The sequence below is a fragment of the Pseudochaenichthys georgianus genome, unplaced genomic scaffold (genome assembly GCF_902827115.2).
Source record: "Pseudochaenichthys georgianus unplaced genomic scaffold, fPseGeo1.2 scaffold_583_arrow_ctg1, whole genome shotgun sequence".
NCBI classification, from domain to species: Eukaryota; Metazoa; Chordata; class Actinopteri; order Perciformes; family Channichthyidae; genus Pseudochaenichthys; species Pseudochaenichthys georgianus.
The window spans coordinates 112482-125003 of record NW_027263142.1 but is presented as its reverse complement, the minus strand read 5'-3'; the positions used below and the strand labels follow the sequence as shown (position 1 = coordinate 125003).

General features: G+C 42.5%; 1 protein-coding gene across 1 annotated transcript in view; it reads right to left on the bottom strand.

Moving 5' to 3' along the window:
- Positions 1 to 328: 328 nt before the first annotated feature.
- vps37ba (VPS37B subunit of ESCRT-I a) overlaps positions 329 to 12522 on the bottom strand; it is a 57234-nt gene continuing 45040 nt past the window's right edge. The window contains exons 3-4 of the mRNA XM_034079298.2: positions 7894 to 7976; positions 329 to 3702 (exon numbers count right to left, since the gene is read on the bottom strand). Coding sequence (XP_033935189.1) covers positions 3241 to 3702; positions 7894 to 7976 — 545 coding nt within the window. The 3' untranslated portion in view covers positions 329 to 3240. The remainder of the gene's footprint in view (positions 3703 to 7893; positions 7977 to 12522) is intronic.

The window sequence follows — 12522 nt, the reverse complement described above, 5'->3', positions numbered from 1 at the left end:
CAACAGGAAGTTATCAACCCCCCAACAGGAAGTTATCAACCCCCCAACAGGAAGTTATCAACCCCTCCAACATGAAGTTATCAACCCCTCCAACAGGAAGTCATTAATCCTCCAATAGGAAGTTATTAAACCTTAAATAGGAAGTTATTAAACCTTAAATAGGAAGTTATCAAGCCCTCCAACAGGAAGTTATCAAGTTATTTGACGCATGATGACCGGCCTCTCTGATTGGACGGGGAGCAAGTGACTGTAAATTATATTCCAACATTCATTTTATTATATTTAAATATCTCCCTCATGTGAAAAAAAGCAACTGGAAGAAAGCAGATAAAAAAAATTGAGATTTATTGAACTTGAAAATAGCATTAAATTCCACTTAAACATTCATTATAAGTAAACACCTACAACATTACACTGAGAATGTCACCAACCACATATAAAACCATGGAGAGAGGATCAGTTCAAACGTACAGCTCAACGGCTAGACGAGAAACAAAAAGGTAAGAGGTAAGAGGGATCTTCAGACTGGAAACGAAGAGCGAAGGCCATGCACAGAAGAGTTATCCATTAGTTGGTCGTTAAATGCTTAATCGTGACGATTCATCACTGATTGATCACCAAGATATGACACAAAACTTTTCAGAGCACTGTTATTTCACCAATCATTAAAAAAGAAAAAAAACAGCACAACACATGCAAACCTCGATGTTTCAGAGTGGTGCAGGGATGACCTATTTTTGTAGTGGACCCTGAATGCAGCATGTCCCTTGTTTAGTTCAGCAGGATAATCTCCACATATTAAAACCACTTTATGATTTCTGGAGTACAAAGCTAACGCTAGGCTAACTACAGCACGATCACATGACTTCACGTCACCACCGCTAAGCTAAAGGTGGCTAACGCTAGGCTATAAAGGAACTACAGCACGATCACATGACTTCACGTCACCACCGCTAAGCTAAAGGTGGCTAACGCTAGGCTATAAAGGAACTACAGCACGATCACATGACTTCACGTCACCACCGCTAAGCTAAAGGTGGCTAACGCTAGGCTATAAAGGAACTACAGCACGATCACATGACTGCACGTCACCACCGCTAAGCTAAAGGTGGCTAATGTTGGGCTATAAAGGAACTACAGCACGGTCACATGACTTCACCACCGCTAAGCTAAAGGTGGCTAATGTTGGGCTATAACTTAACATTAGCCACCTTTAGCTTAGCGGTGGTGACCGTGCTGTAGTTCCTTTATAGCATCACGTTCGTTTTCTACTTCTGGAGATTGCATTTATGCTTCAACTACTAAAAAAGTGCTGTCAATATGTTAACCATAGATCTTATTTATCCAAAACAATTGACATCCAAACAAGGGAACAGGAAGTGATAAAAGTTATGACTCCTTTCAGGGTTGTAGGACTCATTCCTGCACCACTCTATGGAGGAGGAATGGGAAAGAAGCACCGTCAGACCGCCTTGTTTCTGCCATCTGGTGGAACAGGAGATCAGTAGCAGGAGGATGAAGACACCGAATGCTCAGAAAGTTTGTGGTTGATGGGGTCGATCTGACATGGAGCAGTCAGCAGGGCGTGATACTTCAAGTGTAGGCACTCGCGGCTCTTCAACAGTGCACAGCGTCGGGAGTGATTTTCAAAACAAAAAACAACATTTCCTCCCAAAGCCTGGTGGACCTGGCAAGTTCCTCCTGAAGAAAACAATGTCTCGCTTTACAAAAAGAGTGTTCGAGCAACACACAGATATGTTGGGAACAATGGTTTGATTACATGTCTCACTTAAAATAAAAAAAGTTTGGAGTGATCTTTGGTGCTCGGTGACAGAACCAGATGAGATCCAAAGAGCTGTTGGCACCAATCTCCAATCCCAACGTTAACGGAGCGTTCACAACGGACGGGGAGCGAATATTTAGCATTTAAAGTCAACGAAAAGACAGCGGCGCTAATGAAACTGATGATATGGCTACGCTGTATTCATAAGACTTAAATTGTTCAACTCCAGCGATACATTTGGTTGACTATTTTTACAAATAAGCCAATCAGCGGTGAGAATCTCCATCGGTCGTTTCTGCCGTTGTTGACACATACAACCATACAGCAGCCGTTAGCCGTTAGCGGTTAGCACACATTTCCTCCTACTTGTTCAGAAACGGGAGAAATATCAGTGTTTTCCAAAGTGTACAAACCACAGACGGTCCACGGCAAATACAGTCTGTGCGTTATTATTGTCTGTATGATGTTATTTTGAGCGGGACAGAGAATCTGCTACGGTAGCTTAGCATAGCCTGATCGATATCCATTACATGCATCGATATCAGTATGATGTTATTCCAGCATCATTTTGTGCATTACATTTACACCATGGCATATTATGTTAGTGTTGGTATCTATATGGAGATAAGCCCCGCCTCCTCGACAGCGCATCTACTTTGAGTGACGCGAGTAAACACCAACGATGCCGCGGTCAAACTTTAAAGGCAAACATTCGCTCCACGTCCGGTTGTGAACGCACCTTAAGACAGAGGAAGTATAAAGAGTGCTGCAGGATGACAAGAACCCACGGAGAACATCAGTATGGCTATACAAAATCCTTCATTTAGCACGAGGCTGCCTCCTCGATTACTACGACAGTTCATCGTCTCTTCTTCCACTCCCTTTGACTTCTGAGGTCAACGCTCGGCCCTCTTGGACCAGGAGACACCCCGAGAAGAAACACCTTCACACACGTTAATATCAGTCTAATATTAACTCCATTAGTACTATATTTTATAGAAAAGAAGCTTCAATATGTTCCTATGTACCTTGTGAATTTAGAATAAAAAAGAGAAAGTAAAATCACAGCATAGATGCAGATTCTCCTGAAGCCTGCACAGTAATTAGGGTCTCTCCTTGTTTGCATATACCGCCGATTCATTATGCTGCGGGTGGAAATCAAATCTTTTATTTTTAACTGTGCTCTGGAAAAGCTTGTTTGAAAGGTGCTGAGAGAAAGATCCTCCTGCGCTTCCTCTGGAGGGACGCAGGGCAGCGAGGCCGATCTGGAGTGTTAAGATAATGGGAGTGAGCGCAAAAGAAAATCCACTTTTTCGGGGATAAGATCTGCTTCAGCCGACCCGACCAGCCGCTGCACGTCCGCCTTGTTTCCCGCGATTTCCCCCGAGAAGGCGTCGTAGAAAAATAGTTCTCAAGGAGTTTTTCCAGTAAAGTGATTAAAAAGTCAAGAGTGTTGTTTACTGCATGATGAAGCCGGGCGTCGGGGCCAGACGAGGGGCGGGCCTCTGAGGCACGGCGGGGGGGTACTGAGACATGAAGTGGGCGGGGTATCCAGAGGAGACGTTGGGGAAAGGTTGACCCGTTCTGGGAGGAATCGGCGGGTACGGAGAGTAGACAGCAGGCAGTTCGGCGGCGGGATATTGGTTGAGAATTGGCGCCGGTTGGGACGGAGGGTTTTTCCTCCTGGGCTGAGCAGTGGGAGACGATCCGCTGCTGCCGTTAATCAGCGAGGCGACAGACGAAGGAACGTCCTGAGATCGAGAGTTTGGGACCGTGGGGAGCCGATGGCCGTTCATCACCATCTCCTGAAGCTTCTCGATCTTCACCCTCCGCAGGTGGGCCAGCTTCCTGTTGCTCTGGTACGAGTCGATGAAGGAGTCCAGAGGCATGTCTCCGTCCAGGAAGCAGTCGGCCATGTTCTGCAGACAGAGAATAGTCCTGTGGTTTAGGGTCAATTTCAAACTAACAAGTGGGGAGTGGGAGAGGGTTAGAAAACCCTCCAACATGAAGTTATCAACCCCTCCAACAGGAAGTTATCAACCCCCCCAACAGGAAGTTATCAACCCCTCCAACAGGAAGTTATCAACCCCCCCAACAGGAAGTTATCAACCCCCCCAACAGGAAGTTATCAACCCCTCCAACAGGAAGTTATCAACCCCTCCAACAGGAAGTTATCAACCCCTCCAACAGGAAGTTATCAACCCCCCCAACAGGAAGTTATCAACCCCCCAACAGGAAGTTATCAACCCCTCCAACAGGAAGTTATCAACCCCTCCAACATGAAGTTATCAACCCCTCCAACATGAAGTTATCAACCCCTCCAACAGGAAGTTATCAACCCCTCCAACAGGAAGACATTAATCCTCCAATAGGAAGTTATTAAACCTTAAATAGGAAGTTATCAAGCCCTCCAACAGGAAGTTATCAAACCTTAAATAGGAAGTTATTAAAGCCTCCAACAGGAAGTTATTAAACCCTCCAATAGGAAGTTATTAAACCTTAAACAGGAAGTTATTAAAGCCTCCAACAGGAAGTTATTAAACCTTAAATATGAAGTTGTTAAAGCCTCCAATAGGAAGTTATTAAACCCTCCAATAGGAAGTTATTAAACCCTCCAATAGGAAGTTATTAAACCCTCCAATAGGAAGTTATTAAACCCTCCAATAGGAAGTTATTAAAGCCTCCAATAGGAAGTTGTTAAAGCCTCCAATAGGAAGTTGTTAAAGCCTCCAATAGGAAGTTATTAAAGCCTCCAACAGGAAGTTGTTAAAGCCTCCAACAGGAAGTTGTTAAAGCCTCCAACAGGAAGTTGTTAAAGCCTCCAACAGGAAGTTATTAAAGCCTCCAACAGGAAGTTGTTAAAGCCTCCAATAGGAAGTTATTAAAGCCTCCAACAGGAAGTTATTAAAGCCTCCAACAGGAAGTTGTTAAAGCCTCCAATAGGAAGTTGTTAAAGCCTCCAATAGGAAGTTGTTAAAGCCTCCAACAGGAAGTTATCAACCCCTCCAACAGGAAGTTATCAACCCCCCCAACAGGAAGTTATCAACCCCCCAACAGGAAGTTATCAACCCCCCAACAGGAAGTTATCAACCCCCCAACAGGAAGTTATCAACCCCCCCAACAGGAAGTTATCAACCCCCCCAACATGAAGTTATCAACCCCTCCAACAGGAAGTTATCAACCCCCCAACAGGAAGTTATCAACCCCCCAACAGGAAGTTATCAACCCCCCAACAGGAAGTTATCAACCCCCCAACAGGAAGTTATCAACCCCCCAACAGGAAGTTATCAACCCCCCCAACATGAAGTTATCAACCCCTCCAACAGGAAGACATTAATCCTCCAATAGGAAGTTATTAAACCTTAAATAGGAAGTTATCAAGCCCTCCAACAGGAAGTTATCAAACCTTAAATAGGAAGTTATTAAAGCCTCCAACAGGAAGTTATTAAACCCTCCAATAGGAAGTTATTAAACCTTAAACAGGAAGTTATTAAAGCCTCCAACAGGAAGTTATTAAACCTTAAATATGAAGTTGTTAAAGCCTCCAATAGGAAGTTATTAAACCCTCCAATAGGAAGTTATTAAACCCTCCAATAGGAAGTTATTAAACCCTCCAATAGGAAGTTATTAAACCCTCCAATAGGAAGTTATTAAAGCCTCCAATAGGAAGTTGTTAAAGCCTCCAATAGGAAGTTGTTAAAGCCTCCAATAGGAAGTTATTAAAGCCTCCAACAGGAAGTTGTTAAAGCCTCCAACAGGAAGTTGTTAAAGCCTCCAATAGGAAGTTGTTAAAGCCTCCAACAGGAAGTTGTTAAAGCCTCCAATAGGAAGTTGTTAAAGCCTCCAATAGGAAGTTGTTAAAGCCTCCAACAGGAAGTTGTTAAAGCCTCCAACAGGAAGTTGTTAAAGCCTCCAACAGGAAGTTGTTAAAGCCTCCAACAGGAAGTTATTAAAGCCTCCAACAGGAAGTTGTTAAAGCCTCCAATAGGAAGTTATTAAAGCCTCCAACAGGAAGTTATTAAAGCCTCCAACAGGAAGTTGTTAAAGCCTCCAATAGGAAGTTGTTAAAGCCTCCAATAGGAAGTTATTAAAGCCTCCAATAGGAAGGTATTAAAGCCTCCAACAGGAAGTTGTTAAAGCCTCCAATAGGAAGTTATTAAAGCCTCCAATAGGAAGTTATTAAAGCCTCCAATAGGAAGTTATTAAACCCTCCAACAGGAAGTTATTAAAGCCTCCAATAGGAAGTTATTAAAGCCTCCAACAGGAAGTTATTAAACCCTCCAATAGGAAGTTATTAAAGCCTCCAACAGGAAGTTATTAAAGCCTCCAACAGGAAGTTATTAAACCCTCCAATAGGAAGTTATTAAACCCTCCAATAGGAAGTTATTAAAGCCTCCAACAGGAAGTTATTAAACCCTCCAATAGGAAGTTATTAAAGCCTCCAATAGGAAGTTATTAAAGCCTCCAACAGGAAGTTATTAAAGCCTCCAACAGGAAGTTATTAAACCTTAAATAGGAAGTTATTAAACCTTAAATAGGAAGTTATTAAACCTTAAATAGGAAGTTATCAAACCTTAAATAGGAAGTTATCAAACCTTAAATAGGAAGTTATCAAACCTTAAATAGGAAGTTATCAAACCCTCCAACAGCAAGTCTGCATTATCATTTTATTTTGTTAACTTTGTACAGTATTGCTTTTTGCAGCTCTGACACCTGAATAGTTGTATGGGATATCATACACAAGTTCCTTATGTCATCTAATCTTTTGGTTAAAATAGTAGTTTGTAACATCTCTAATTTTGGGATAACCACTTTAATGATTTGCACAATAGGTTAAAAACAGGACAGGTAGATATTGCAGGAATAAATATGTTGACCTCTAATGTAGTCTTTCTGCCCACAAGCTCTGCAAAAGGACGGTTGGACTGAACAATGCCTCCTCTGTAGCAGTAGCGTGGCGTGGGGAGAAAATTAGGGGAAGCCAATAATACGTCCTTTCTTTTGGGTCGGGGGGGGGGTGGTCAATGTAATAACGTAACCAGATGAGTGATTACAGCACCCGGTATCATTTTACACACATTTGTATCATACAGATGCAGGACTCACACACGCCTGCTATCTAACAGGTCCGCACGCACTCTCCAGCCGAAACTCTAATAAGCATTCACAAACTAAATCAGGAGACCTTTTACGTCCGATTCGCTCCTTTTTTCCTCGCTGTGCACAGCTCCAGTTTGGGCATCGACCTCTCATCAGATTGTATTTGTTGTTGCTGCTGTAGCGGAAGTTTAGTACAATTATGTTTGATTGAATCCTCCAAATCTCCACCCTCCATAATTGCACTTGCTTCAGTTGCTTGCTACTTCCTAACGGCGGTGAGAGTGGTGCAGTGACGCTATGTATCTTCTATCTATTCGATTTATGATTTGAAAATAATAAAAGTAGGGTAGACGTGTGGATATTATCCGACTGAACAAAACTTGCATTTATCAAACAGGTTCGTTTTCCACTGACCTTATTCCGAGCTATTTTCCAAAATCCTATGGAGAAATCTCATTGCCTTTTAGTCGAGGGAAACCGAGCGCAGCTTACTTCCGGGTTTTAGGATGCGTCACGGCAACACTAAGTTGATGCGATTTGATTGGATTGTGAGCCAAGGGAAGCCAGCCGCCTCTGGCTTCCCTTGGCATGGCCCTGACCAATCACAGGTTGGCAGGGGCATGACGTTAGCCTTGTTTGATTGGTCAATCCCTCCATTTTTTTTCACCAAGGGAAGCCAATTTCGGCTGGCCTCCTCTCGCAACAGAGAGTGCAATCTACTGTTTTACCATAACATCTAGAGGGGCGCTGTTTCACTCTTTGTAAAACACTCAATGAGAATTGGGGAGAGACGGACCGGCAGCAACACAACAAACCGAAACTAAACGAAGTGTTTTTATTTATTTATTAACATTATAACTACAATCCAAAAAAACAGGGGAAGCCTGGCTTCCCTTGGCCTCCAGGAGAAAACGCCACTGCTCTGTAGGGAGGACATCAGGTATATAAATGACTGTCTGATGTCACTGAGGGAAACATGGAGTCATCATGGAGAAAGAAATATCGCTCACCTCTGTCTCCTCCTCTATTTTAGCTCCCTCCGCCTGAAGAAGGGCCAGCAGAATGTCCAGGGAGGTGTTTCCTGACGTGTGGTCTGTGAAATAAAAAGAAATAAAATGTTATTATACTGAAGGACCCCACATAAACACACATTGGACTGATTTAAAACGGCTCCTTAAAAAAGGGGCCATATTCTATTCGCTATTATATTACACAATCAGAAGGACAAATTCCAGAACTCGTTTCAATGAGGACATCTGAGGAGCACCTGCTGTGGTTCAACCCAACGTTAGCCACCTTTAGCTTAGCGGTGGTGACGTGAAGTCATGTGACCGTGCTGTAGTTCCTTTATAGCCCAACGTTAGCCTCCTTTAGCTTAGCGGTGGTGACGTGAAGTCATGTGACCGTGCTGTAGTTCCTTTATAACCCAACATTAGCCTCCTTTAGCTCAGCGGTGGTGACGTGAAGTCATGTGACCGTGCTGTAGTTTCTTTATAGCCCAACATTAGCCACCTTTAGCTTAGCGGTGGTGACGTGAAGTCATGTGACCGTGCTGTAGTTCCTTTATAGCCCAACATTAGCCTCCTTTAGCTTAGCGGTGGTGACGTGAAGTCATGTGACCGTGCTGTAGTTCCTTTATAGCCCAACATTAGCCACCTTTAGCTTAGCGGTGGTGACGTGAAGTCATGTGACCGTGCTGTAGTTCCTTTATAGCCCAACATTAGCCACCTTTAGCTTAGAGGTGGTGACGTGAAGTCATGTGACCGTGCTGTAGTTCCTTTATAGCCCAACATTAGCCACCTTTAGCTTAGCGGTGGTGACGTGAAGTCATGTGACCGTGCTGTAGTTCCTTTATAGCCCAACATTAGCCACCTTTAGCTTAGCGGTGGTGACGTGAAGTCATGTGACTGTGCTGTAGTTCCTTTATAGCCCAACATTAGCCACCTTTAGCTTAGCGGTGGTGACGTGAAGTCATGTGACCGTGCTGTAGTTCCTTTATAGCCCAACATTAGCCACCTTTAGCTTAGCGGTGGTGACGTGAAGTCATGTGACCGTGCTGTAGTTCCTTTATAGCCCAACATTAGCCACCTTTAGCTTAGCGGTGGTGACGTGAAGTCATGTGACCGTGCTGTAGTTCCGTTATAGCTCAACATTAGCCACCTTTAGCTTAGCGGTGGTGACGTGAAGTCATGTGACCGTGCTGTAGTTCCGTTATAGCTCAACATTAGCCACCTTTAGCTTAGCGGTGGTGACGTGAAGTCATGTGACCGTGCTGTAGTTCCGTTATAGCTCAACATTAGCCACCTTTAGCTTAGCGGTGGTGACGTGAAGTCATGTAACCGTGCTGTAGTTCCGTTATAGCTCAACATTAGCCACTTTTTGTGGTGGGTTTTAAATGTGGAGTTTATCCTGCTGAACTAAAATGTGTAAGAATCATAAACGTGTGTTTGACAGAGATTCTTTTCGGCAATGATCCAAAATCAAATGAAGAAATCCCATTGAACCAGGGAGATACTGCCTTCAGGGTCCAAAGCAAAAATCAGTCATCCAGCACCTCTCTAAGGTGCTTGTTTGCTATTCAGACGGAGAAACACACACGCACTGTGGATTAACTGCACCTAAATTAACCAGGGAGCTAATTTGACAACAACAAAAAAACAGGCCCAAAAATACTCTGTAACTCTTTATGCAAAACATGTTAATACAAACATACCTGAATGAGCCTGTCACACAAAGCTGAGGCAGGACATGTGAAATCTGTGACTGACACTTTCCAAACAGAGTAACGCCTCTGTGTTTGCTGTGAACTCCCCAAGAGTGAAACTGAGGGTGTGTGTGTGTGTGTGTGTGTGTGTGTGTGTGTGTGTGTGTTCCTAAACAGAGCTGAAAGTCAACAGCACATATGCACAGATATGGCAAAAGTACACACATCCTTTACTCAAGTAGAAGTACAGATACACGTGTTTAAAAATACTCTGGTAAAAGTAGAAGTACTGACTAAACTTCTTTACTCAAGTAAAAGCAAAGAGGCTTTGAAATGTACAGGTATTTGTGTTCAACATGTAAGAAGTAGAAAGTACAGGTATTTGTGTTCAACATGTAAGAAGTAGAAAGTACAGGTATTTGAGTTCATCATGTAAGAAGTAGAAAGTACAGGTATTTGTGTTCAACATGTGAGAAGTAGAAAGTACAGGTATTTGAGTTCAACATGTGAGAAGTAGAAAGTACAGGTATTTGAGTTCAACATGTAAGAAGTAGAAAGTACAGGTATTTGAGTTCAACATGTAAGAAGTAGAAAGTACAGGTATTTGAGTTCAACATGTAAGAAGTAGAAAGTACAGGTATTTCAGTTCATCATGTAAGAAGTAGAAAGTACAGGTATTTGTGTTCAACATGTGAGAAGTAGAAAGTACAGGTATTTGAGTTCAACATGTGAGAAGTAGAAAGTACAGGTATTTGTGTTCAACATGTAAGAAGTAGAAAGTACAGGTATTTGAGTTCATCATGTAAGAAGTAGAAAGTACAGGTATTTGAGTTCAACATGTAAGAAGTAGAAAGTACAGGTATTTGAGTTCAACATGTAAGAAGTAGAAAGTACAGGTATTTGAGTTCAACATGTGAGAAGTAGAAAGTACAGGTATTTGAGTTCAACATGTAAGAAGTAGAAAGTACAGGTATTTGAGTTCAACATGTAAGAAGTAGAAAGTACAGGTATTTGAGTTCAACATGTAAGAAGTAGAAAGTACAGGTATTTGAGTTCAACATGTAAGAAGTAGAAAGTACAGGTATTTGAGTTCAATCATGTAAGAAGTAGAAAGTACAGGTATTTGAGTTCATCATGTAAGAAGTCAAAGTAAAAAGTCGTCAGAAAAATAAGTGGTGGAGTAAATTACTGATACCAGAAACATGTACAGTAAGAAAGTATTTGTACTCCACTACTTCCCACCTCTGCTTATGCATGGTGGCTCTGCAGCAAACACACCACTAGTTACTGATCTGAAGTACAGAACTGTGTCCGTCATTCCTCCTGCCTCCACACAATAAACTGCACATTTAATTACAGACAGAATATGGTCTAACCTGATATGTTATTCTACAGCATGCAGGCTGACTATGAATCATGCATGAACTCAGATAAAGACTTAATCACATGACGACCGCAACAGAGCCGGTCAGCTAACCAATCAGAGCTGACTGGGCTCTGGTTTCAGACAGAGGGTGAAAAGAGGTGCTGCAGCACAGGCAGTATGAGAACAAGAAAGAGCTTTTTCAACATTAAAGCATGAAGACACTACACACTGATATACACCTGAACATCAGCAGGAGAGGACTCTTTAAAGTAGAGACACTACATACTGATATACACCTGAACATCAGCAGGAGAGGACTCTTTAAAGTAGAGACACTACATACTGATATACACCTTGAACATCAGCAGGAGAGGGACCTCTTAAAGTAGAGACACTACATACTGATATACACCTAACATCAGCAGGAGAGGACTCTTTAAAGTAGAGACACTACATACTGATATACACCTGAACATCAGCAGGAGAGGACTCTTTAAAGTAGAGACACTACATACTGATATACACCTGAACATCATCAGGAGAGGACTCTTTAAAGTAGAGACACTACATACTGATATACACCTGAACATCAGCAGGAGAGGACTCTTTAAAGTAGAGACACTACATACTGATACACCTGAACATCAGCAGGAGAGGACTCTTTAAAGTAGAGACACTACATACTGATATACACCTGAACATCAGCAGGAGAGGACTCTTTAAAGTAGAGACACTACATATACTGATATACACCTGAACATCATCAGGAGATGACTCTTTAAAGTAGAGACACTACATACTGATATACACCTGAACATCAGCAGGAGAGGACTCTTTAAAGTAGAGACACTACATACTGATATACACCTGAACATCAGCAGGAGAGGACTCTTTAAAGTAGAGACACTACATACTGATATACACCTGAACATCAGCAGGAGAGGACTCTTTAAAGTAGAGACACTACATACTGATATACACCTGAACATCAGCATGAGAGGACTCTTTAAAGTAGAGACACTAAATACTGATATACACCTGAACACCAACAGTATTGAAAGTAAATAATGACCACCATTAGTTATTGTTACCAGACAGTGCAACCCTAAGGCAATAATGCCACTGATGCAGCAGTTTGTGGTTTTGTTTGTTGTCAGCAATGATGGCTTTTATCAAATGTAGGTTACCCGGTGTCCGCCTTCAATGCACTCTCCTTCCTTGTTTTGGAGCAGCTGGGGTGGAGATGGCGGCGCGCAGAGAAATATATCTGTTTGACCCAGATCCAGTACAGTAGTCGCTGTGTTTGCACTCAGTTACACCCCTGCACTGTTCTCCAGGAACTCCTCTGTTTTACTACTCACTGTCCAATGAGGGGTGCAGGGATGACGTATTTCAAACAAAGGTTTATGATACTTACTCGTTTAGTTCAGAAGAATAATCTCCACATATTAACACCACTTAATGATTTCTGAAGTAAAAAGCTAATGTTAGGCTATAAAGGAACTACAGCACGGTCACATGACTTCACGTCACCACCACTAAGCTAAAGGTGGCTAATGTTGGGCTCTA